The 25,340-nt window shown below is 29.5% G+C and overlaps 3 protein-coding genes across 9 annotated transcripts in view; 1 reads left to right on the forward strand and 2 right to left on the reverse strand.

Annotated features, from left to right (window-relative positions):
- Positions 1 to 2,879: 2,879 nt before the first annotated feature.
- On the reverse strand, positions 2,880 to 17,678 carry LOC141454053 (actin-binding protein IPP). The gene is made up of 12 exons (XM_074127839.1): positions 17,117 to 17,678; positions 16,880 to 17,024; positions 15,662 to 15,800; positions 15,399 to 15,564; positions 15,172 to 15,321; positions 14,289 to 14,482; positions 14,047 to 14,215; positions 13,863 to 13,960; positions 11,941 to 12,023; positions 11,634 to 11,854; positions 11,412 to 11,537; positions 2,880 to 9,962 (listed from the first exon to the last, which is right to left on the reverse strand). Exons 1-12 carry the CDS (start codon positions 17,330 to 17,332, stop codon positions 9,858 to 9,860), a joined length of 1,812 nt encoding a protein of 603 aa, XP_073983940.1. The 5' UTR covers positions 17,333 to 17,678; the 3' UTR covers positions 2,880 to 9,857.
- Positions 10,490 to 21,709, forward strand: geminin (geminin DNA replication inhibitor). 2 transcript variants are annotated; one of them, XM_074127860.1, is made up of 5 exons: positions 10,490 to 10,926; positions 18,198 to 18,322; positions 18,401 to 18,489; positions 19,314 to 19,486; positions 20,806 to 21,709. In XM_074127860.1, exons 1-5 carry the CDS (start codon positions 10,867 to 10,869, stop codon positions 20,893 to 20,895), a joined length of 537 nt encoding a protein of 178 aa, XP_073983961.1. In that variant the 5' UTR covers positions 10,490 to 10,866; the 3' UTR covers positions 20,896 to 21,709. The 2 variants fall into 2 exon arrangements, with proteins under 2 accessions (XP_073983961.1, XP_073983960.1); XM_074127859.1 differs by lacking the exon at positions 10,490 to 10,926 and adding an exon at positions 17,836 to 18,120.
- Positions 21,222 to 25,340, reverse strand: part of Ttd14 (TRPL translocation defect 14) — a 29,657-nt gene continuing 25,538 nt past the window's right edge. For all 6 annotated transcript variants that reach the window (XM_074127844.1, XM_074127843.1, XM_074127845.1 and 3 more), the window contains one exon: positions 21,222 to 24,504. In XM_074127844.1, coding sequence (XP_073983945.1) covers positions 24,371 to 24,504 — 134 coding nt within the window. In that variant the 3' untranslated portion in view covers positions 21,222 to 24,370. The remainder of the gene's footprint in view (positions 24,505 to 25,340) is intronic.

Here is a 25,340-nt window from a genome sequence, read left to right on the forward strand (position 1 = left end):
TAATTCTCTAATTTTTTTATAAATACTGTATCTTGCTGAAACACTTTATTATTTGATAAAATTCTTTGGGATTATACATCCTCTTGCTCTGAAGCTCTAACTGAACTGTAACAACAATAACAGAAGACGAATTAATACTAATAACCTCTAGTCACATCTTGTGCAATTTAATTAAAGTACTGTCGAACTTTCAATTCATGCATTATGTTTCTGACATATTTTCTTTCATAACAACAAAACGAGTGAACGGGACTTGATTTATTTGGCAATCTCATTTGGCGAAGGACAAGAAGTCAGACTTAAGAGTTTCTAAAAAAAAAAAAAATAATAATGCCACCATGCGTGGAAGGTACCATGTTCTCCTAGCATCAATTACTTAAAATGAACCCAACGATTAATCAAGAGTCGTTAAACGTGTATAACATTTTGATTTCTTTATTCTTCCAGTTCCAAAGACGACTCCCAGACAATAGTATGTGTCCAGCTAAAGCTTTTTTCAGTCCTCGCTTGAAGAACTAATTGTTTAAAATCGTTACACTATGCTCCTCTAAATCGTAAACCTAACTAGTCTATAATTTACCTTTTTAGAATGACTTACGTTGAATTCTCTTGGGCAAATAACTCCCAAGTACAACATATTTTCTATATCATTTCAAACTATTTAGTCTCTATTTTGTCGTACTTACTTTTTCATGTCCCGGAGTACATTTTTCGATTCTCTTTGTCTTGATATTTTCTTGGAGGTGATAGAAGTATGCAAGTTTTTAGTAATAAATGCAAAAATTCAATTTGAATCTTTTTAATAGCAATAATAATAAATCCTTTTAAAAAGAAAATATTTATTCTTGCCTAATAAATAATCATTGTTAACGAATCTTTGGTTAAAAAAATTAAATAAAACTAAGATTAGTCAACTTAAGTAAAACTCACAGAAATATAAAAATAATTTTATTGGAGTTACTAGTTTACAGTTTTTAACGAAGGAAATGAATTTTTTTGGAAAAGATACTGACTCAATGAGTTTTTGTAACTGTTGATAGTGGTAATGTTGGATAAATTCAAATCTCCTTATGAAGATTAAGCTAACATTAGCTTGTCTAGAAAAATAATAGAGCTTCATAATAAAACTATTCGGCAAAAATTCCAGTGTTCAAGAAAACCTAACTGCATGGATAGGGATAATTGGAAGTCGTGCGGGTGTGCAAATTACGTGTTAAATATTAAAATACAATGTGTACATAATGTAAGTAATCTTGTGTGAATAGAGCCGAAAATAGCAGACAATAACGGATCGCATTCGGCTTGTTAGAAATAAAAAAAAAAGAAAGTCGTGTGAGTGTGCATATTAGATGGATAAAAATTAAATTGGAAATAAAGTTAATAATCAAGTGGGATTGAAAAAATAAATGCCATTTCAGTCTCTATAGTAAAAATTTATTTTGCCGAGCTTTCGACCTAGGGACTAGGTCATCTTCAGGGCTGTGGAACATATTTACAGTTTGTTAACAATGGTTCTATTGAAATGAATATGTATAATAAAAACGAAATTTACAAAAACGAATATTAAAAAATGTAATAAAAATTGAAAGGAATATAGAAATAAAAATAATACTTTAATAAATAATTAGATATTTTTAATTATAACAGTTAAAAAGGTTATAGTGTTACTTATAGAAATTTACAAAAACTTATTTACCTAGTTTAGAAAGTTTTTTTGTAAATTTCGTTTTTATTATACATATTCATTTCAATAGAACCATTGTTAACAAACTGTAAATATGTTCCACAGCCCTGAAGATGACCTAGTCCCTAGGTCGAAAGCTCGGCAAAATAAATTTTTACTATAGAGACTGAAATGGCATTTATTTTTTCAATCCCATTGAAACTATGAATCAGTCACCAATAATAATGGACAACAATTAATAATCAAGGTTAACTGAGCCGAAAATAGCCGACGAAAACCGATCACATTAGGCTGTTGGAAATAAAAGATAAAAGAAACAAAAAGTCGTGTGAGTGTGCATATTAGGTGTTAAAAATTAAATTGGAAATAAAGTTAATAATCAAGGTGAACTGAGCCGAAAATAGCCGACGAAAACCGATCGCATTCGGCTTGTTAGAGAGAATTGATAATAAAAAGACGGCGCTAAGGCTGGTTGGGTTACAGATCCAGTAATTCCTAGAATTCTCTACTTTTTCCAACTAATTTGAGGTTCTCTAACCCAACCTGCCTTGATAGCATAGGTTTAGACTGAATTTACTGTTCTACAGTTAGTTTATCGACTATATCTCGGGAACGGATGATCGTACAGAGTTCAAATTTGATATTTCCTTCAAGTGTCGTCACAGGAAGCGACAGTAATTTTTTCATCAAAATACGTAAACCAGAAGTACCACTTTACTGAATAGATTTTTCACTTTTTCAACTATTTCTCAAAAACCACTTGTTGGATTTTCTTCAAACTTGGTATAATTATAGCTCACAAATAGTTCTATAACTTCTATAGGAAACATTTTTCTGAAATAATTCTATTAAGGACACTTTTGGGGGAAGGGGATGGTTGGTTAAGCCGGACGAATGCCATTTCGCTTTATTATATGGACTATAACTCTTTACTGAACAAATATTTTGTAGCTGAAAATGGTCAGCTTAAGGGTCTATGACTTTTAATAAATTCTAAAAAATATTTATTAGTTAATGCAATAAAATTACTTAAATGATATCAATGAAGTATTATTGGAATGATTGGTATTCGCTAATTTGTGTACCATTTATCGTTTAATCAACCCTTATACTTTGTAAACTGTAAGTTTTAGTTAAGGAGATAGACAATAGATTTAGGAATAGTTATTTTATAAAGCTAAAAAAAAAAAAATCCTTGCTTTTACATTACATCTTTATTACAATAGATTTTTACATAAAACTAATATTTTGTAAAAATGTTATAACATACAATATTTGTTAATATGGTACGGATTTCTTAGTGTACTTGTAGTTCCCATATACCTTTAAATATCTGTTGAGTTTTTTTTTGGCTCTGAGGAAAACAGAAAACAAAAAACGTACCAATACATACATAGTACTAAACAAATACATACTTCTTAACAATTGTTTTTATTTTTAAATATTTATTTAAAATTGACAATAATTAAACATATACGTATCAATTTAACAATAATTCACATTTAAGGAAAACCATTTACTATTTATTTTATTGGGACAATTTATTAACTGGTTATCTTATTTTATTTTTAATGTTGTTTTTATATTAATTTTACAGGTAAACAAAGATACAAATATATACCTATGTAAATTTATTATTTTCTTTAATAGTAAGTGCCATTAATGTATTCATCCAAACCACAATTGCCGCTTTAGTGGTCCTGGCAATAATCGGAAGAGATAAATAATATAATTTTTTAATTTATGTATAAAAATTCATTGAAAATGAAATATCTTAAAGTTTAATGGACTAAGAAAAATAGTTAATATTTTCTTCAAAATGAGAAAATATTGTAGTTGTAGTTTTTAGTGATATATTTATTTTTACATTCATTCGGTTGATCATATTTTGATTTTGATTTAATTTTTGTTGTTTATTTAACCAGGCAGTAATTTTTGTCGGCGATAAGAATGACATTCTTTTTGTTTTGGTTAGGGGTTCAACGGAACAAAGTTCGTCTCTACAATTAATACTGGTTAATTAATTACTAAATGAGCTTTTTTTTACATATCTGCGCAAAAATTTTAATTACTGAAAAAATATTTTTTCTGCAACCATGTAGGGAAGTTCTCATTACTCAATTAAAATCAGCTGTGTAATGCCCAACTTCCCACACTAGTGGGGGGAAATTCCCATTAGTGTCACTTTCCGCACAAGTGAGTGGAAAAACTTTATTGTGCTTCCTTGATATAAGAAGTTTTGTTATTAACATAAATATTTTCTGTAAAACTCTAATAAGCTTATTTAAATTTATTTTATTTAAATAATTAAAAAACGAATATTAAAAAATAAAATAAAAATTGAAAGGAATATAGAAATAAAAATAATACTTTAATAAATAATTAGATATTTTTAATTAAAACAGTTAAAAAGGTTATAGTGTTACCTTATAGAAATTTAAAATGGATTCTAGTGATGCCTGTTTAGAAAACACTCCTCCATCAATAAAAGAAACAGCAGAAAATGTAATAAGTAATGTAAATACGTAAGTAATGTAATTAATTGTAATATAACAATAAATGTTTATAATAAATAAATTACTTTTTGTAGACTGTAAAAATGAAATTTTTAATTTTATTAGTTAATAAATGGTTGCAGAAAAAATATAGTGCGTGCAAACCCTGCCTCGCGTGAGGAAAAGTACTACTTTCCACACTTGTTAAATAAATAACTATTAATGCTACGATATTTGTTGTAATTGTAAATATGGCTGATAAAGTGAAAAAAAAAAGAAGGCTGTGATGGTTTAATTTAATCTGTAGATTATATTTTAGATTTTGTTGTTATTATTATTATTGGAAAAAAACAAATGCATAAATGATTATTTGAAGTTTTTTTTTCAATCAATAATCACAAAAGACAATCGGTTCAAAGTGAATTAATAATGAGAAGGTACAGTAAAAGTGATATGCAGAACTCCCATCCATTGGTGTTTTAACTTTTTGAGTATCTCAGCAATTTCACAATGAATTTATTACATTTTCGATTTTTTATTAAATGCGTTTGATTAATATGATTAAAACTTAAAAAATTAAATACCCTACATTCATGATTCCAACAGAATATTTTGGAAAAAACATGTTTTTATTGCAGTGATCGGTGTGGTAAAGTATTAATGTAATACAAAAATGTCATGCCTTACTCAATTTTCGTAGCACCAGAAAAAAAAATCGTATGATTCAAGATTTTTAGTCAGATGTTTACAATAATCTTAGGGGGAAAAGAAATTCCTTTATTTGTAAATTTTCGACATTTACAGGTTTGTTAACCTTTTTATTTACACATCAATGAGTTAGACTGAAACTGATTCAACCAAATTATTAAAGCAGGATATCAAGGTGTTCTTGACAGTTTCTCAACTCTGAGAACCCATTCACAACCATTTAAATGGATATTGAAAGAAGTAAAAGTGACTTATTTTTACAATCCCTACTAAATCCACTAAACCACTGTTTACCTGCTAAGTGTTCATATTATTTGGTCATCCTTTCTCTAACAAATCCTGATTACAATGTGAATTAGAGAAAGTAACAAGGTAAAAATAATGAAACTCTGATATTATGTAATAGATTAAAATCTTATTATTTCATCCATGATTACATCTTTTAGTAATTTAGATGGAATCAACTGGTTAGTCAGGTTTTATAACTCCATAAGGTATTTTGATCGTTCTAAATTGATGTAGTTTATAAACTGAAATATTTACTCTATGCGATCAGCTTTCAAAGCAGAGAAGTGAATACTTCTGAAGTAAGTGAATAGATTTATAAATTAAGTTTTGAAGGAGCAACTTACTTAAAAATGTTTCGTCATTGGAATATTTAACTACTAAGAAGCCGTTTTAAGAAAGAAGTATAGGATTTATGGTGTTTACGCAGATGCAGTTTCTACAAAGAAAGAAGGTTTCTTCAATTCATGAAAAATTTTTGGAGCCCTGCTAAAAATAAAAAGCTAAATTCGAAAAACTTTCTTATGAATTATTTTTTAAAAAACAACTGACCTGGTAGGAGAATTACACAAGATTGCAACTCAATACGTTCAATGCTAGCCTACTTTGAGGTTATATACAGTGATTTTATAAACATTATTGACCTGTTTAAAAAATTTCTTAGCAGTTAATATTTTTCTAACCTTAAAAATTTAAAATAAAAGTTTACAATACCTAGATAAGCAAAATGAATGATCAAAAATTGATTGCAACTACAATTAAAGTCGACATAATTTTTTTCATTTCTTTTAAATATAAGCTTTTTTTTTAACTAAGTATAACTTTTAGTTTGCCAGTACCACTCGATATTACAAGCGTTATGAAAAAGGTTACTGAACTAGTTTCTACCTAGAAAATAGCTTTAATACTACTAAAATAAATAAATAAAATTATATATTTTATCAATTTTATTCATTAATGTTATACGTCCAAGTTATTTAATGGAAATTTATTTATTTTTTTCTCAATATAGCACAGCCATACATTAGTAGTTCAATAAAAAAGCATTTTAAAACACTTGTAACAATCTTTTTAATAAAACTAATAACTATAATAAATAAAAATTATCAATAAAGTTCTAATAATCTGCAACAAAATTTAAAAAAAAGTAAATACAATTATTTTAAAAACAATTTCATTAACAATAACCTTTAAGAAACAAAACTGTGATAAAGCAAGTGAGCCATTTTTTATTGATTTTTATTTTTTTTATTTCACCATATAACGGCAATTATTGAGCAGAATTCAAGCATTTTTTATTTATTTATTTATTAAATAAAGTAGTTAAAGTAGCATAAATTCGAAGGATTTTTTTTCTCTTTTAAAACTGCGAATCAATTAAAAAATAATCAATGAAGTTTGCTGTAAGACTTAATAATATTGCAAAATTAATCGAAAATAAATTCAGGGAATTTTTTACTAATTATTTATTTATCAAATGACTATATATTTCAAAGTGGAAAAAGGCAGAGAAAAGAAATAAAACCCAAAAATTCTAGAAAACATCTGAATAAAAAAAATAATAAAATAAAATAACAAAAAAGCTTTACATTGATTTAAAAATGTAAAACACTAAGTAGGAACCATCCAGCAGTCATAATGCATTAAAATTAACAAGAACGGAACAAAAGTTTAGATCAACACTATTAAAAATTGAAATTATATGTATCAAAATCGAACCACTAACACACTTTCGAAAGCAAAAGCTATTAGGTTATTCCAAATATCTAATTTTTACACGACTAGCATAAAAACCCATCCTGATGGTATAGATAAAAAAGGTTCATGCAAGACTCAAGACATCTTTTTAAAGATTAAAATAATAAAACTATTTAAACTATGCATAACTATTTAAAATATTGAAATGGACATCCCTAAGGATATCAATGGCGTAGCCACTATAATCTAAGCACAAATTAAAACGCTAAACAAAGGTTAGGATATAACTTTATAAACGTCAATTTTTTTTTTTACAATATCTAAGATACAGTTGTGAGGTAACTAAAAAAAAGTGACAAATATAGTTTTTTGAATAAGTACCCCTTTTAAAGTTCTTACAAACTTCGAAATGGTGAATCATGGAGTTTAAATTTTCTATACTAAATGGAAAAAATAGTTTTACTCTGAAATATGAAAACGAGTGTTCTTGTTCAGTTACACTCTTTCCGAGATTTGCAGGACATTTAGAGTGAGGACAAATATTTCTCGCCAATCTATTATAATATCAATATTAAGATATTACGAACAGACTACTCGGTTCAGATTAACTCAGGAAATCTAAAATAATAACTTGAAGGCGCTAATGACCTCGGTTATTGATGCGCCTTAAAATAATAACTGGAATTTCCAAAAAATGTTTTATAAATTATTAGAGAAATACATGAACACTCCATATCATAATGTAATCAACTTTAAAAAAACATTTTTTTTAATCATTAAAAGCAAGGGTTATAATAATAATAAAAGTAATTAAATAAAAATTTATCTATCTGAGTTATCAATTAGCAAGTAAATAAACTGAACAAACATTTGTTCAGCTTACGGCCTCTTTTAAAAATTGATTGGCAAGTGGGCCTTTATCTGTACTGTACAGTACAAATTTTGATAACGACTGCTTTGACTTTACCTTGATGTAAATAATATAAATTTTTACGACCTCCTAATATCTTTAATAATAACATAACATCTTTAAACACGAACGTATCGTTTTAAGTTCATAATAAAACTTAATAAGATTTTAAAACTTAATAAATTATAACAATCAATAGAAACTTATATTCTCCATAATTTTTGTTCAAAACACCAAATATTAAACACACAACTACAAACAAAGGTTGGTTTTATGGTGCGTTGGCCAAAAAGTTAAAAAAAAAAAAACAAAAAACATGATGTGTACGTCCACTGCGGTTTATGTATTTTAAATTTTCTGGAACTAGACCAAAAAGATAGTTACAATAGCGACAGTTCACGGTATTTAACTAATACTGTTGATGGATTCAGAATAAGTGAGGAGCCAGTAACGATGGTCAGAAGTAAAAGCAATAAGAATTACAGAATGCATAACTCTCTCCAATGAAAATTGCTGAAAATTTATTGAGCACAAGTTTTTCCGAATAGTCCTGAAGAAGACTAAATTGTAATGGCAGTAAGAGAAATAATGCAGTAGAATTTATGACGGAAAATGAAAGCAATGCTAGCTAACATTCCCAGGTCAGACTCAGTCTAGTTCGTTTAAGAAGTAAAGAGACGCGAAATATCGCTCTACAGGCATCTATGGAGGGAACAGTACAGTCAAATTGAAAGATCATACATCGAAACAGATAGTCTGTTCAAAAATATTGCGACGAGCTGCCGATAAATGTTTATATGAAAACCATGTGTTATATTCCAAGGTTAATAAATTTGGGAGAACAATAATAGAGTGTGTCGCTATGTTTTTGTGGTAGATCTGTACAGTCAGCTAAGTACTTGATACTTCCTTAGAATATACAAGTACTACAGTCTTTTACGTGCTAGAGACAATACTTTAAAATTTAATTAAATTCATCATCGTTGTTTAATTCTCCAGTGAGTTCTTGCCATCTCAGCGCTGTCTACCTCTCGCAACATAGAACAATGTCCATTGCTACATAGCAGTGTATTGCACTGAAAAAGAGACAAAGCTGGAAGCGAAGCCCAGACGTGCAAAGTACTCTTAAAGAAGTTAATAGGCAGAGAAATTTAAAAAGTAGGGAGCAAGGTTTTTTATTCGAGACCTCCTGCATCCTAGTTCACAATACTACTAACTAACACGTCTGTCCTAACCCCAATTCCACGATAATCAGTTGTACTATTAATAAGTAAACCCACTATATGTAAGTACTCGTAATATTAACGATCTAATAACAACTAAAAAACATTTCACTGTTTATTTGGCCAACCATCCAAAAATAAATTAGATCATTAGAATCTAATTAGATGATCAAATAACGACTGTATTTATATCCACTTTTTGTTTTAAAGCAACCAAATCACTGTAAGGTTTAAATTTAAAAGAAAAACATAATCTCTTTCACAATCTTGCAAATGATAAAAATAAAACGAAAAGTTTTGTACTTTATCAGTTGTAGAAAAATGAAAAAAAAACAAACCCAAGAGATCTAAAATAGTTATTTCAACATCGGTTGCTCAAAAACTAAGAATAACGTACTTTTAAAATAATTTTACTAGATCAAGCTGGCCGTTAAGATAATCCTGGGAATTTATGGACAATATTCCATATTTTTATTCGATGTATTTCGTAAAAAATAATAGTCATAATCCTAAAAATTCAACAATATTAAAAAAATAAAATAAATAAAATTATATTACTACTAACCACGTTTTGTTGTTTTTGAAACATAATTTTTGTTTGGACGCACTACAAATGCATATGCTTGATACTTTTTTTTACTGCATAACACTAAATAACTCTAATTAACATACCATCTGAAGCAGACAGAAGTTATTTTGTTTTTAAACTAATATTAACTTTCATAGTGCTTTTCCTCAAATGAATTCAAATCTTATTACAATCTAAGTGCGAGATTAGTTTTAAATCATTTAGTGTTCCTTTTTTTGTTTTGTTTTTTTATCATGAATTGGCATTCTTTGCCAACAAGCTTTTACTACAATACTATAGCGGCAGCCTCACTTCTACTTTCAGGAAGTGGTGCAGAATCTTCCCAAGCGTTCATTGCAGGATCGTAACGTTCAACCGAAGCAATAGTTACCTATACAAAAATGAATATTAAGAAATGTTTCGTGAAATTAAAGTGAATTAGTCTTTAGAATTAATCTGGAATTCTCAGACTTGTGAGTGTAAATTTGTATCCTAGGGTAAATTCTCAATAGGATTTTAAAGTTCTGGAGGGAGAGCCTACCCTAAAAACCCCTTAAAGTAAACATTTCGAATAAAGCTTTTAAAAAAATAAATAAATACTCTTAAGTACAATTTTAGTTCTACTATTTGTACAAATATACATAGTTACTAAAAAAAAAAAAATATTTGTACGGTTGTATTTTATCAATTTACTCATTTAACCAAGTCCATTGTTTTAAAAAGAGGTAAACTGACAGTACAGATCCATGAAGAAAATTATCTGAGTTTCAATATTATAAAAATTAATAAAAGCAACAAAAGTATTCATTCATTCGTGTGATTTTTTTTTTTTATTTAGGTCACAATCAAATGAGCAAACTAAAGATAAACAATCAAAGATAAACTAAAAAATATTGATCGCCACAAACGAACCAGTTTTAGTCGTGCTGTTAAACGAAAGGGATCGGGGAATAATGTTAAGAATGAAATAATTCGTTGATTCGACAAGAGCATTGAACGGTAGCTCAAAAAATTTCATTCTATTGTGCTAAAGTTAATTAAAACATATAAAGCCGGTTGTCAAGGCAATAAGTCATGTACGAGTCTAAAATTATTAATAAATATATGAAGTGCCTACTTGATAAAAAAGGAATAACAAAAAAAGCTGCACTATAAGTCTTGGTTGAGGATCTGGCAATACTAACAGTAACACTATTAGGTATTACCTTCATGAAAGTGGTTCTAGAACTAGCGCACCAATAAAACCTCTGATTAGCGAGAAGTTCAAGAAGCACAGTTGAATTAAGCAAAACTTTATGGATAACTTTACGGATGTAGGACTCGAAGATTCGAAAAAGTTTTTTCGTCCGTTAAAAGTAAGTACAATCTTTTTTTTGGGTAGTTTATGGTCGGCAATTGGTGTGGCGCAAGCGGGATAAAGAACTTGATCCAAAAAAAATCTTGTATGATTTTCCTAACTGTAAGCAAGGGAAAGGAAAAGTGCTGGATAAGCTATTATCAAATTCTTGCTTAATGTACTTTTCCAAATTCTGAAGGGAGAAAAAATAAAAACAATTACAGTTTAGATTTGTTTTGTGATTAAAGACGCTCAGACAACTGAGCTCCATTGGAGCCTGGACCTTTTTCAATGCATTGCCAGTCTCCAGGTAGAGTTCTCTTTAGGGAAAATACTCCTATCATTGGTCTGTGAGCTGTAAGAAGCTCCTAGCAAGAGAAAATGTAAGGGGATCCAGTACGGTAACAACTGAGCTAATCGCTTTCATGGGGCTACTTTTTGTTTATTTTTTGGGGCTCAATTTAATCGTTTTGTTCAGATTTAATCTTATAATGGTGTATTCACCTGAGCCCTGTAAAAATTAACTTCATGGGTCTGATCACCTCCAAGAACATACAGGTATCCTCCAGCTGCCGCTACGGCAGGACTGGCCCGCCCAACCTTCAGAAGACCTACTTGGCTCCACTTGTTCTATAAAAAAAAAAATTGTAATGAACAAAAAATAAATGGTGTACCAAACACTTAAAAAAACAAATAAAAAGATTAATTATGTAATAAAATAAATACCTGTTCAAAAGAATATCTTTCCACGGACCGTAAAACATCATGATCTTTATTAATACCTCCAACTACGTACAAATATCCATCCAAAACGGCTACACCTATCTGAGATCTTGGTTCTAACATAGGTGCTAGTGAGACACATTCTCCAGTAGCCGGATCCAACCTAAGAAGATCCTGAACGTGTCTTCTGCTGTGAGTACAGCCACCCACAATGTAAATTAAGCCTTAAAAAAAAATAAAATAAAGATCTTTTACAATCATGATTCTATTCAAAGCTTTTTATAATCTCTAATGTTTTTTTTTAATCTACCTTCATAAGACACAACGCCCATGCTAAATCTTGGTTCTGGTAGGGAACCTTCTAAATGCCACTTGTCTTGCACTGTATCATATCTAAGAGAATTATTTTTATTGTAATATGTTAAAAGATATACAGAGAATCTGAAGATAAAAAAGATACACTTTAAAGATCCTCTTAGTTCGAAAGTGTTTTTGCAATGGGTCACTAACTGGTACTCCTTCTCTCCGTTTCATCTCTCTGAGTGTGGAAGGGTTTGGTCAGCATACCTCAAAAATGAAAACTGCAGAAAAGTTCAAACCTGATTTTTTCTTTAGATAGAACCCGACTATAAACTCTTAGAAAAATTCAACATCCACTTCATTTAAACAACTTTCATTTAAAAAAAAAAATTATTGAATAAAAAATCCAAAATTTTGTTTAAATTTGATACTCATTGCATTCGTATAGTTCTAAAAGCATTATTTGAAATATTTGTGTTGTTTTGAATTATTTGAAGTTGAGCTGTGTTATAAATTGCCGTTCCTTTTGGTTCTCAGATTTTTCTGAAACTCACAACCCCCTGAGGAAGACAATAAATTTGTCAAAAGATTGGCGTAAAAACAGAGTTGCTGTTTTTTTTTTTATTTGACCGAATCCTCGCTATTTTAATCCTAAATATTTGTAGTTTACGGTCACTAAAAGTTATTATAAATTCCTCAAAATACCTCTTACTTACGATCGCTGCGTTTTGCAGTGGCGTCAAAGCCAAATTTTAATTTTTTTTTTGGACGTCGAGAACCTCAAAATGGTTATAATCGGTGAAAAGTCAAAACAGAAAATTCAATGAGGAATAAGGCAAGTTGAAATAAATCATTTAAAAGATTCACGTGCTAGACGTAATTTTCCAATTCTGTATTTTTAGCATCAAATATAATTAAACTATGAACTAAAAAGGTAAAAGAAATCCTCTTAAAATGCACTGAAATGATACTTAAAGCGAAAGCTTATCCCAGAAGATCCACAAACATAATTTCCTAGAAATCCCAAGCGGAGATCCATTAGAATAGAATCCTGCTGCTGGCCCTTAAATTTTCTCTACCGAGGAGCTTCTTACAGCACACTACAAAGTTATGGACAATGTTTGTCTTTTACGAGAGAACACTGTGCGCAGGCCGGGCAAAAAAAGCTCCGGGCGCCAATAATGTTGACGCGCCTTGAATTTAAAAAAAATAAATAAATAAAGAGAGAAAAACGTATCAAATAAAGTTACGAATCAGCATTTTGAATATAAAGTTAAAATAAAATCGTAAGCAACAGTCAGGAGTGAGAATTTATAGAATAGGGTAATTGCAACATAAGCTGAAGAGCTAATTAGTCTAATTCTATCGCTGATCTCAATAGGTGAGAAGGTTGTTCCACTCTTTAGCGCAAAGTGGAAGGGAGATACATTCATTCTGGCCCATAAGCACAATTAAAACCATTCGAAAAACATCTATTTCAGCTACTCGCCTTTAACTGACTTTTTAGAACACCTTGACAAACGAAACAAGGATACCAACTGCTAGAAAGTCATTGTCTCTTGTTATCATAATTCTCTCTGTCACTCGCTCTCTGTCTGCTATTAAGGCTTAGCTCATTCATGCCTTGCGTCGCCAGTTTCATCCTCAAATTCCCACAACATCTAGGGTTTCAAGAGCAAAAGTAAAAATTCAGCAAGAAAGTACTTCCACTTGAGGAATTTTGATTGTTAACTTCGGGTGGATTCGGTGGATGATTTTTTTTTGTTTAGCGTTTTTTTGAGATATTCTGTTAACCCACACAACTTTCTAAAAAACTACTTTTTTTGAACACAGGGAATCTCTCGGTAAAAACTGAATTCTTTAAAATTTGATTTCTTGTACTGATAGTAAAAGTAAGTAAAAATAACAACAATAAAATCTGGCCGCCTTTACCTTTCAATAGAACCGCCAATGTCGTCTCCAACCCAACCACCTAATGCAAAAAGATCACCTTCGACAGCGCACAGTCCAAACTCACACCTTGGTACCACCTGATGTTTAACAAAAAAAAATTAATATTTACTTATATTACAAGAGGAAGCAATAACCTCTCCTCTAAATAATGTATATAACTAACCATACTTGCAACTTTTGTCCAAGTATTTGTAAGAGGATCATACGCTTCACCATCAGCCAATATCTGACATTCATGTTCTCCACCAACCACGTATATCTTACCATTAAGTGCAGCAACACCCGGCAATATTCGGCCAATCTCCATTGGATTGACACCGGTATACCATTTACTGTAAATATAATTTCGTTCCATATAATTTAGAAATAGTAAGTACTTTTAAAATATTATGTGATAATATTTACCTTGTATAACAGTCGAATCTTTCTACCGTATCATATGTACATTCAAGAGATCTAGTCCAAGTACTGACCATCTCTCTTTTACTGCCACCAATAACAAAGATCGTTTTCTTTGCACACAGTCTGGGATAAGCAAGTAAGGGAACAAGGTTTCCTTTCTTAGATACAAGATCCTTTCGAACTGATCTCAGAGCAACCTTAAATTATAAAATGAAATATAGCTTTCACCATACTAACGTGTATAGTAAAAACAATAAACTAAAAAAATATGGTCTAAAATTCTCAATGGTTGAACCATTGAGTAACTTTTAAATTCTTAAGATTTTGAAGAACTTCAATTCATCTTCATTTGAAACTTCGAATTAATCAAAAAACTAAAATGGCATTAATAAATTTAAGAAAAAAAGACCTAAATGTCTTCGAAAAAACTAACAGTGTATCCTTAGACAATAAACTCATCAATAAAGAAACTTTCACAATAGTAACTATCGATGGACACAAAAACAATAAAACGAGCGTGTACTCAACGTTTGTTTATAAATTATTACATGAAACATCCCAAAACAAATTAATGGAATAATTGCTAAAAAATGAGTGACGGTCCTGAGGCTAGCAAGTCACTGAGAAGGCTGTAGAGGCCAAAGACCATATAGTTTTATCTCTAAAAATTAAGACACTTCATTAAACATTAAAAAAAAAAAAAAAAAATGCAGGGTGGAATTCAATTTAAACCATTTCTTTGACAATGAGGATTGATCGTATTTATGTATTGCACAAGTTTTACATATAAACTAAGAATTTTATTTTAGATTCACTACAGACGTTATTATTCACAATTGAGTACCCGAAGCCATTAAATTGAAGACGTTTGTTTTATAGTAAATACCTTAAGACTAGCATCTGATGCTTCTGTTATTGATTGATCAAGAAGTGACACTGAAATAAGAGGGAGACGAATATGACTCAATAGCTCAAAAACATAGCATTTCCTTGAAGGCACATCGTAATTGATCCATCTCATTACTGATTGGAACACCTGAAAAAAAAAATTGATCTTATATGTTGATAAACTAAATGCATTATCTAATCGAAAATTTTAATGATATAATTAACCTGATATTCACTATCCACTTTCAAAAGTTCGCTGTCAAGAAACTTGCAAAGAAGTTCTTTGGGGAGTTCACAGAACTCTTCTTCAAAAGCAACCAAAGGATAGTGATTTTCTATAAAAGTTGAAGCCGTTTTTGCCAGATCTATACAATTGTGATCTTCCGCAAACCTTGAACCCAGAATTAAATTAGTAGAGAATGTTATTTAATTTTTAGCTTCGTGACAAGAAAAAACAGAAAACGTTCTATTTTATTGTACAAACAAACCTATATATTCCTACAGCGTTGGTGATGTGTAGTTCATTTTTCAAAAATTCTGTACAACCATGTACAACTTCTTTTAATTCTAGCATATCTCCGGCAACTATCATATCTTGCACATTTTCTTGACAAAGTGCCATCTCTCCTAAATATTACATTAGAAATATATTTATCTTATAACTAAAATTAAATGTATAGATATTTTCTAATCAGGAAGATAAACTTCCGTTAGCCTTAAGCCTTTATTGTTGAAGCGACTAGAAGTTCACTCATATCTATTGGCTATAACAGGCTTAGGTAACTAGTCGCCAGTATAATTCCTGGCCCAACTTTTCATTCAGTTCTACAATTCAAGTATTTGTGACCACTTGCAAGTAGACAAAAATAATGTACGTTAAAATGTAGATTTTTTTGTCTGTCTTAAAAAATTTAGACAAAAGAAATGTGGCCACATCAAAGAAGATACTTTCAGAATGAAAATCAACTTTGATAATAAAGAGAAAGTACTTAATTTAATGAATTAATAAACGTTCTCAAATAAACTTTGCTAAACTGTTTTAAAACTGAAGTATTATGGCATTTAATAATCGGGTACATCTAAACAAATGTTACTAAGTTCCTAAAATTCCACATTTCGGTAACGAATAGCCCTAACAATCAAAATGTAATGTAACTTCTTCAAAGACTTTCTATATTAAAATCTATATTAAACAATGGCGAATGGGTAATATTACCTAGAGGAGTATATATTTAAGATCAAGTGCGTTATTTATAATTACGCTAAAACTATAGATACAGTTGTGCTTATAAGTTTATACTTCTCAATAAAAGCTCATTCCCTTTTTTAAAAGATTATTTATGCAACTAATCCCTTTTACTTCTTAAAAAAAGTAAATAATTACATGTGAAGATGAAAATTAGAAAAATATACTCATGACCTTAATAATGTAGACTCGCTATTATTTAAATAACCAATATTTATTTAAATTTATGAGTATTAATAATTAAGTCAAAGCTTTTCTTTAGGATCCGCGGTTGCAAATGGCAGTTCAGACAAAACTTTTTTTACCACAAGAGAACTATAAATTTTATTGCGAGAGAATCAACTTTCTTTTAAGTAAAAGAACATCAACATGCATATTTAGAGCTTTGAAATATCGTGTTTTCAATTAATTTTGAATATTTTTATTAAAAAATAATTATTATGTGAAACCTGTTGGATACCTGAATATATAAAATCTATTATTGCAGTCAGAACTTTGGGGTCAACATAATGAATTTCTATTCGGTCCCTTTCAGCTTCAACTAATCCTGTAGAGAACATAGCTTTAAAGTAAGGACTGCTAGCTGATAATACTGATCTATGCGCCTAAATAAAAAAAAGCACCTCATTAGTTTACAATTAAATTTTTACCCCCTTAGAGGATATCAATCATTTATACTAGCAAGAAGAAACAATACCTTGATAACTGTTTCACCCGCAACTATTTCAACATCACAGAATTTACTATTTTGTCTCAGTACATTCAAATTTTGTAACATTGTACTTGCATGCACAGTACTTCTATAAACTTTATCACTTTTATCTGGTGATTTATTTGTTCCCATGATTATTTCATACCTATGGCATGAATATCTTGACAAACCTACTGCAGATTTGCTTCTCATCGGCGGCATGTTTATTTACACTAAAAATTAGTAGTAATACTCCTAATACGAATATTTATAAAAAATACATCTGAGTTGCAATCACTGAATTTCTAATGCATTTATTGAAGTGGTATTTAAAAATATTTAAACCTAAGTTTTATCGATGCATCATCTTACTACTTATTTCAAAACATATTCATGCACTTAAAATTGACATTCAACGATTATTCACTGGCTTAATGCAATATTTTACCATTTTTTGTCCCGCAGTATAAGACATTGAACAGTAACTGCATATTGTACAAAAATTACATAAAACCAAGAATAACTTGTATGCAAACACCCTAGAGGAATCATATGTTTTTGAGGAGCCCAATAACCTAATTGCACAATTTGTATATAGTGCTGCAATAGTAAAGGAATTTTTTACTTTTAAAAATTTAAAGAAGAAAAAGGTATACGTTCACTAAGATTATTTTTGTAGGGATTTTTTTTATACTTTTTCAATGAATATTTTTAAATAAATAGTTATGATGTTACCTATGTACATTGGTGATGGCGGGCTTTTACTCAAGTTTGGTTTGTCGTGTAAAAGGTTAAGGCTTAGGAGTAGGGAGTCTGAAAAATGTAACAGTCTTAAGAAGTGTAATTCAGTAATTGTATTATTGTGTGAAACCGTTGGAAGTTTTAATTATTTCTCCCCATTTTTTCGTTAAACTCTTCCGTTTGTACGGTTGTACTTAATTCTTAATATGAAGACTGACTTGTTAAACAACATAAATAACGAGAGCAAATCAAGTTTGACAGATGAAAAGGTACAAATTCCTATCGTTTTACTAGTGTTTTGTTTTCTTTAGCTATTGTAAATCACTTTCATTCGTTTCTAATTTAGGTTCTCATTAAAACACCGAGGAGATCATTACATCCTTTACAGAAGTCTGCTGTAGATAAAGAGAATCTTGTCGGTGCCGGGAGAAGCACTAATTACATGACACCGAATAAAGGCAAACTAAATGTGTAAGAATTTTTGTGGTATAGCTGATGTTTTACTCCTTCAAAATATACATTATTCATTCATTTGATTTCATCTTTCAGAGTGACAGAGATAAAATCTGCTAAGAAATTAAAAGTATCGAAGGGGACCGAAAGCAAAAGCATTACTGTTGAGGATCTTACTTCTGAAGGTATATTATATTTGAGTCCATATTATAAAACATGTTTTTCTTCAAAATTAAATTTTGTTAATAACCGGTTTGCAAGACGATTATAATAACTCCATATTTGCTGAAAGTTTCTTTTTAATATGGCAAATTCCTACCCTAATTCTATAAAAGTCTTAGTAGAATTTTCTTTTACTATAAAAATAAACAACGGTTTTTCGACCTATTCATGTTTCCAGGGTTCATTTTTTTGAAGAAGCTATTGTTTGGTTTAAATTAATAGTTTTATATTTTTGTGATTTTTATTGTTTAAGTATAAATGTATGGTTATGTATTATGTATATTTTTTTCTATTAAAATGGCTTAGCCGTATCGAAAACGCTTGCCTTAAGACGGTCGAACAAAAGCCTAAAACAAAACTTAAAAATTTAATATCTGAGGTTATTGGCGCCCTAAGCTTTTTTCAGTGCGCTGCCGGCAGTGTCCAGTATTCTCTCTTTGCAGACAACACTATCCGTCATTGAACAGCGAGCTGTAAGAAGAGAAAATCTCAGGGTAGCACCTGGATTCGACCCGGGATCTCCGCGTTGGAATCCAGTGTTCGCAAACCAATTAGCAATAACAATACTTATTCATCTGAATAACAGAATCTTTCATAACTTTTTCTATTTGTATATCTTATGCCTTACATTGTAGCAGTCGCCATTGTTCCTTTCAGTGAGATCATTTATGGCATTTGGATTCCTGGAAGTTTATAAAGATATTGGCAGTATGAATGTTTTCCAAATTTAACTAAGATGTCTTGTTTCAACATTTATTAGAAATTTGAACTTATAATTTTGTTTCAGAGGAACCTGGAAAAGAATATTATAAAGTTTTGGCAGAGAGGCGCCGAGTCGCCTTAGAAGAGGCGTTGAAAGAGAACGAACAGTTACATGAAAAAGTAAGACATTTAGAAGAGGAAAATGAACAATGCAACATCCTATTAAACGAAACACGCCAATTAGTGGAAACATTGACTGTAAGTTATTAATTTATTTTTAACACATTGGTTTACCCAGTATTTTAAATGGTTAAATTTAATTAATACGTTTAAATTAAATTCTGAATTGTATATTTAGTTTAAATTCTAACTCTAAAAAACTTTCTTTCGGTAGGGAAGTCTTTATTGCGAAAGAAAATTGTTTACACATACAAATATAAGTTTGTTGAGTATAATTTTGAGTTCACGATGTAAATTGTTTTTCTTGGTCAATTATAATTATAATTCTTTTTGCGAAACTAATGGCTCTATAGCACCTCTTTTGAGGAAAATAACGGCATCATAGTTCCCTATCTCCCTTATTAATGAAAAGAACGCCTCTGACATTTCCTTCAAACTTTGATCTAAGGATTCTATTTTTCTTTAATTCTGTCTAGTTCTGGATTATCCTCCATCGCAGAAATTTTTTCACCTAGAGGATACGTGATATTAGCTTTCTTTAGTACCTTTTTATTCTTCATGACAATTTTTTTTTAAAGAAGCATGAAATGGTTCTAGGAAACATAATAGAAAATCTTTTTAGATCTTTTAGGAAATATTGTATATTTAGGAAATAGCGGAAATATTAAAACTCACAACTGTAATGTAGTACTCCATTTGTCAGGCGCCACGGTCGCTCAGCGGGTTAATAGGCGAGTCCTGCAAAGCTAATATGCATTGTGGTACTGGGTTCGATTCCCGGTCTTAGGCCTTGGATTTTATTTAATGGTTAAATGAGAAATAGTAAAGTACGTTTGCTAGTCGCCTCCGTCCATGACACCTAGTAAATGGTAGTTGGACGTTAAGCCCCGCCTGAAAAAATAGGCGATTACTTTACTTTAACTCCATTTGACGGATTTCATCGAAACCTTAGTGTCACAATCTACATTAACAAACAAAATACTAAGTTTCAGCTACGCACACCGTACAGATCATGGCGAAACAAATCTTTTTTGTAGAAAATGCGTAGTATTACTTCTGCTTTGATGAAAAACTTTTAACCTTGAAGTGGCAACTTTACAGAAGTTTTGGATTACGATAAGTGCTCTTCTTTAAACTTGTAAATCCCCTGTCTGGCCCAATAAATCTTTTCTTTTTTCTCCAAATATATTTAGGAGCACTTTCTAGGGACTTTTGGGAAATGTTATAGTTATAAATTTTTTCGGGTCTAACCAACTGTGGACATAGTTAATTGAAAAGATTAAGCATCATTTTAAATAAATAGTTATTTATAAAAGATGGTGCTTCTTTCTGAATCTTCGCTATCATAAAAAATAATCTTAAAAATTCTATTAAAGGCTTTTGTAACTTTATTGCAGGAAATGTTAAAAGAAGGAAACGATGAAGAAGACAGTGAAGAGGAAGGTGAAGGAGGAAGTAATCCTCAAGACGATGTTAAAGAAGCCTGATTTAATATATTTTTTAAAAATTTAATATCATTATTAGTTCTCAACTTTTTTTGTCAATTATTTATTTTTACTTTTTCAAGATTTTCATTATAAATATCAGGTATTTAATGTTTTCTTTCATTACATATTTTACTTCTTTGCAGGAATATCTCATTTGTTCTTATCAGCCATTTTTTATAATTAAATTTATTTATAACAAGCGATTAAAATTCATTTTTTAGAATGTTCTGATAGCTTCTCATGACGTCATGTAGTATTATGATTTATTAAGAATAAGAATATATTAATGAGGGAATTCTGAACTCACAAAATAAATTTTTGGCCCCATTTTTTTCTTTTTCGCTAGAAAACAACGTTTTAATAAATTCACAAGACTTGACTTTAAAAGTTTATTTCTCTAAACATTTGGTTTTCATTATTGAAAGTAAACATCAATATTTATAAATAAGTAGGCACCAAAAGAAAGAAAATATTAAGTGACTGTAATTTACGAAAATAAAATAGTAATAACTTACAATTTAAAACTGTTGCATGTATCAAAATTTAATTTCTATGTTATTTTAGAAATTTATCTTCTAATTAGCTTGGATTAGAATGTTAAAAAAAGGTGCAGTTCTTCATTAATTGTAACTGCTCTCTTATATAATGTATATTTAATTTTCTGTTTTTCACATTAACAAAATTTTCATGTATTTTTTTATTTAAGCATAAAATTCATTTCTTTATCTTAAAATAATGGTGCCTAATGTGAGGATATACACGTTTCTCAAACGATTTCATTTTTTATAAATATATTTTTTGATTTTTCTGATTATTTCATTATTTTAATGGTCAACTGTTTTGTTTTTTTTTACAAATTTAATAATTTTTTAAGATTAAGACATAAAATTTAATGTTAAAAAACTTCACAGCAATCGTAATAAGTCATTATTACTTTTTTGTCCTACAATAAGATCGATTAAAGTTCTATTAAATTATGTTTCGATAATCGTGAAAACGTGAATTTAATAAAAATGCTGCCGTGAAAGACTCTGAATAATATCCTGACGTTATTTTATAACTTATTGGTTTTTATTTAATTAATTCGTTCTTATCTACAAAAAAAAAAAAATGTCTGACCGATCTTGAAACAAACAGTACACCCACTCACTTTGAGTACTACGAAACATCCAATAACATTAAGTACTTAAACAAATTACTATCTCAGCTAAATATTACTTTTACCATCATAAATCTTAAAGAGTGTTCGGTATAAACGGGTTAGTAACAATCTGAATCCGTAAAGTTACAATGACGTTCTTGGTATTAGCAGCAAACAGCGCTGCGTTTGCATCACAACTTAATAGTATAAACAAGATTGCATAAACTGTTTCAATCAAAATTTGAAGAGCGCTGAGAAGAAATGCGACAAGCATTAAAAAGTCTAAGATTGGATATTGTTACTTTGTTTAAGGAGGTGAATCTTCAGGTAGTGCTTTGAACAATCATTTTCTTAATTTTGTTCATGAATATTGTTTGAGGCTTAATTTAATTTTATTTCGTTGTTTTAATCTAGTCATAGCACATTGGGCGCTTTCGGATTTCATTGATCGTCAGTCGATCTGAATTAAAATCCGAAACCGGCCAGGAAAAGTAAAAAACAAGCTTGTTATGACGGGCAAAACCAACTATTCAGTAATGCAGAACCACCAAATAATTATTATTTATAAAAGTTTACGAAGGATTACAGATATTAATAAGTCTATCAGATAAAATAACTAAGCGAATGGTCTGCAGTGTGCAAGAGATCGAAACATTACCTATTAGAAAGAGAATTACACATTTGCTAGTGAACGGAAATCCCGGATTCAAATCTACTATCTTCTGTCTAGCAGTATTGGAACACTGACCGAAGGCTGGCTGAACACACCTTAAGTAAAACACCTTAATTTTAACCCTGATTTAAAATAGAAAAGTTTAACAATATTTCTATTTCATTAATTTTTTTTTTTTTATTATATAAAAAACAAAGGTTTTCATAAAATTTCATATAAAATCTTAACTTTTAAAAAATGTTAATACAATGAAGTTTACCGCCATAAATAAAAATCCCTATTACAGAAGGAGCAATTCCATTACACATTTGATTTCGCCACAGTTATCGACAGCTAAATAGTAAAACTTTAATGGTTTCGAAAAGCAAACCAAACTGATTATCTCTTAAAATTTTATCTCTTATCTAGGGTAAGAAACTAAAGGGTTTACTTCTTAATACCTCAAATAGAAATAGTGCATTTTCATTAAAAATTGTGCAAGAAATAATTAAGGCATGGTAACATATGTATAAGTACTTAATAGGTTGACCATAAAACATTAAGTCACTTATTTTTAAATATATTTTGGGTGTTTTACATAAAAATATTTAGTAAATTTTGTAAAATAATGATACATCTGTTTACTGACAGATAATGGGTTGTACTCGTAATAATTTTAACGGTTATTTTTTTATCAAATCACTTATAAAAATAATTGTCTTTTTTTTAAAAATACATCATGTAAATGTTAAATGCAACATACTTGCCAATCAATCTTACAACAGTTTAACCTCAAGTAAATACATTTTTGTTTTGATAGGAGAATCAAAAATTTTCAAACGAGAATAAATAGAATACTTTTTTTTTATCACAATGGACGTTTAAAAAATATTTCTCTTATAATTGCATCTCGATTGTTTCCAGTTAAATTCCATAATTGCTTTATAATTATAAAAAATTCTCAAACAATGACGACATTTAGGAAAGAATATCATTAAATATTTTAGCAAAATGTGGGTCTCAGATAAAATATGCTATATACTTAAATTGGAAAAAGGCACAGGCTTTTTTTTTTTTTTGTATGACTAAAAATTACAGAATTGTTTTGTCTTTTAATTCTAATAAAGCTGAATTCTTGTGAAAATACTACAGAGTATTAAATACTACATAAATAACAGTATTCTATTGTGAAAGCTTAAACCGAATAAACTATTACGACCTTTGGCAAACATATACTGTTTTTTTTTCTTGAAGTTAGGAATTATTATTTTTAAACAAAATTTGAAGTGCTCCTAATAATAAGACAAATATTCTTAATAAAAATAAAAAGAAACCTACAACTCATAACATCTACATCATAAATAGATTCTTTTATAAGACTATCATTTACAGTAAGTTATACTTTATATAAATGTTTTTGATACACAGAAACTAAACTTTTTGTATACTTATTTGTTTCTCATTCTAAACAAAAATAATAATTAATTCATTAACGTCTAAAATTTATAATAAAAGTTATGTAATTGGAGACTAGTTTTTTAAAGTGTATTTTATATATATTTGTACCAATATATAGATACAGATACAAATGAATTATAGGCAAGATTAAATATTATATGTATTCTAAAGTAGCACAGGTACAAGATATTCTTGAATTTAGTTTTGTTTTCTCTCTTAAAAATTCATTTACACTTACCATTCAAAGTCACTTTGCTTGATAAGTGATTCTGAAGCGAATGATTTGAACCATTATTGGCCAAAGTAGTTCCACTGATCAGCTTTGTAATACCGTTTGTTGCTTCTGCCATCTCAGGAACTAATCAAGAACAACATACTTATTGCAATAACTTATAGTAAGTTATCACATTGATGTAGAAGAAATTAAAAATTGATTACTCAATTTCAATTACCTTAATGGGGATTTTTCAAAGGAAAAAAAATCTTATGGAAAAAATGGTCTAAAATCTATGTACCTATTTTAAAAAATATGCCTGATTTTTTATTTCTAACTGGTTTTGAATTTCCATCTATATTCAGAGACTGAATCAGGTATGTGAGAAAAATATGAATTCCAATTATAATGTTCCTACCAGTTGTAATCACCCAAAGTATTTAAGTCATTTCATGACAAATCTTCAATCTGAATTGTGTTAAATAAATGCATAGATTAAACTCTCGAGTTTGGTGAAAAACGCTTGTCTGTATCTGCGAATTTCAGGAATTTATTGCTTTTCCGTTAATTTCGTGAAATGAAAGAGAAGAACCTTAACGCGAATGCAAAACCCATGGTGGGAGGCCAAGGTTTAATATTTTGATAGACCTGAACAATTATTATTATTATTGCCTGGGTATAATTCAGGACTTAAGGGGCTTGAGAGCACAGATGCTTAAAGGTCAGGGCGAAGAGGTAAAAGGTCAACTAGTTACCTATCCGTTAGGGTTCCATCAGAATACTCTTTAGGCTTAAATCCCTAATAATAATTTTGAAGGGTAACTTTTAAATAAATTATGGTTGGAAGTAATGATAAAATTTGGAGTGATACAACAATAATGAAATCATTGAAACAAATTTATTGTTGAGGTAGGAAAGCAATCAATTAATCATTCCCTTCTCAGTGGTTTAATAGGAAAAATAACTTTTAAAAAAACTGC

This window comes from Rhodnius prolixus, unplaced genomic scaffold (assembly GCF_049639745.1).
Source record: "Rhodnius prolixus isolate KJV_2025 unplaced genomic scaffold, Rpr scaffold_9, whole genome shotgun sequence".
In the NCBI taxonomy this organism is placed as follows: Eukaryota; Metazoa; Arthropoda; class Insecta; order Hemiptera; family Reduviidae; genus Rhodnius; species Rhodnius prolixus.

Coding starts and splice junctions, on each gene's coding strand:
- LOC141454053 (XM_074127839.1), bottom strand. CDS start 17,332: ATGCCGCCGATGAGAAGCAAATCTGCAGTAGGTTTGTCAAGATATTCA. Junction 14,483..15,171: donor CATCAGATGCTAGTCTTAAG/GTATTTACTATA, acceptor TTATAATTTAAG/GTTGCTCTGAGATCAGTTCG. Junction 12,024..13,862: donor ATTGGCGGTTCTATTGAAAG/GTAAAGGCGGCC, acceptor TAATTCTCTTAG/ATATGATACAGTGCAAGACA.
- geminin (XM_074127859.1), top strand. CDS start 18,058: ATGAAGACTGACTTGTTAAACAACATAAATAACGAGAGCAAATCAAGT. Junction 18,323..18,400: donor AATAAAGGCAAACTAAATGT/GTAAGAATTTTT, acceptor TTCATCTTTCAG/AGTGACAGAGATAAAATCTG. Junction 18,490..19,313: donor TGAGGATCTTACTTCTGAAG/GTATATTATATT, acceptor ATTTTGTTTCAG/AGGAACCTGGAAAAGAATAT.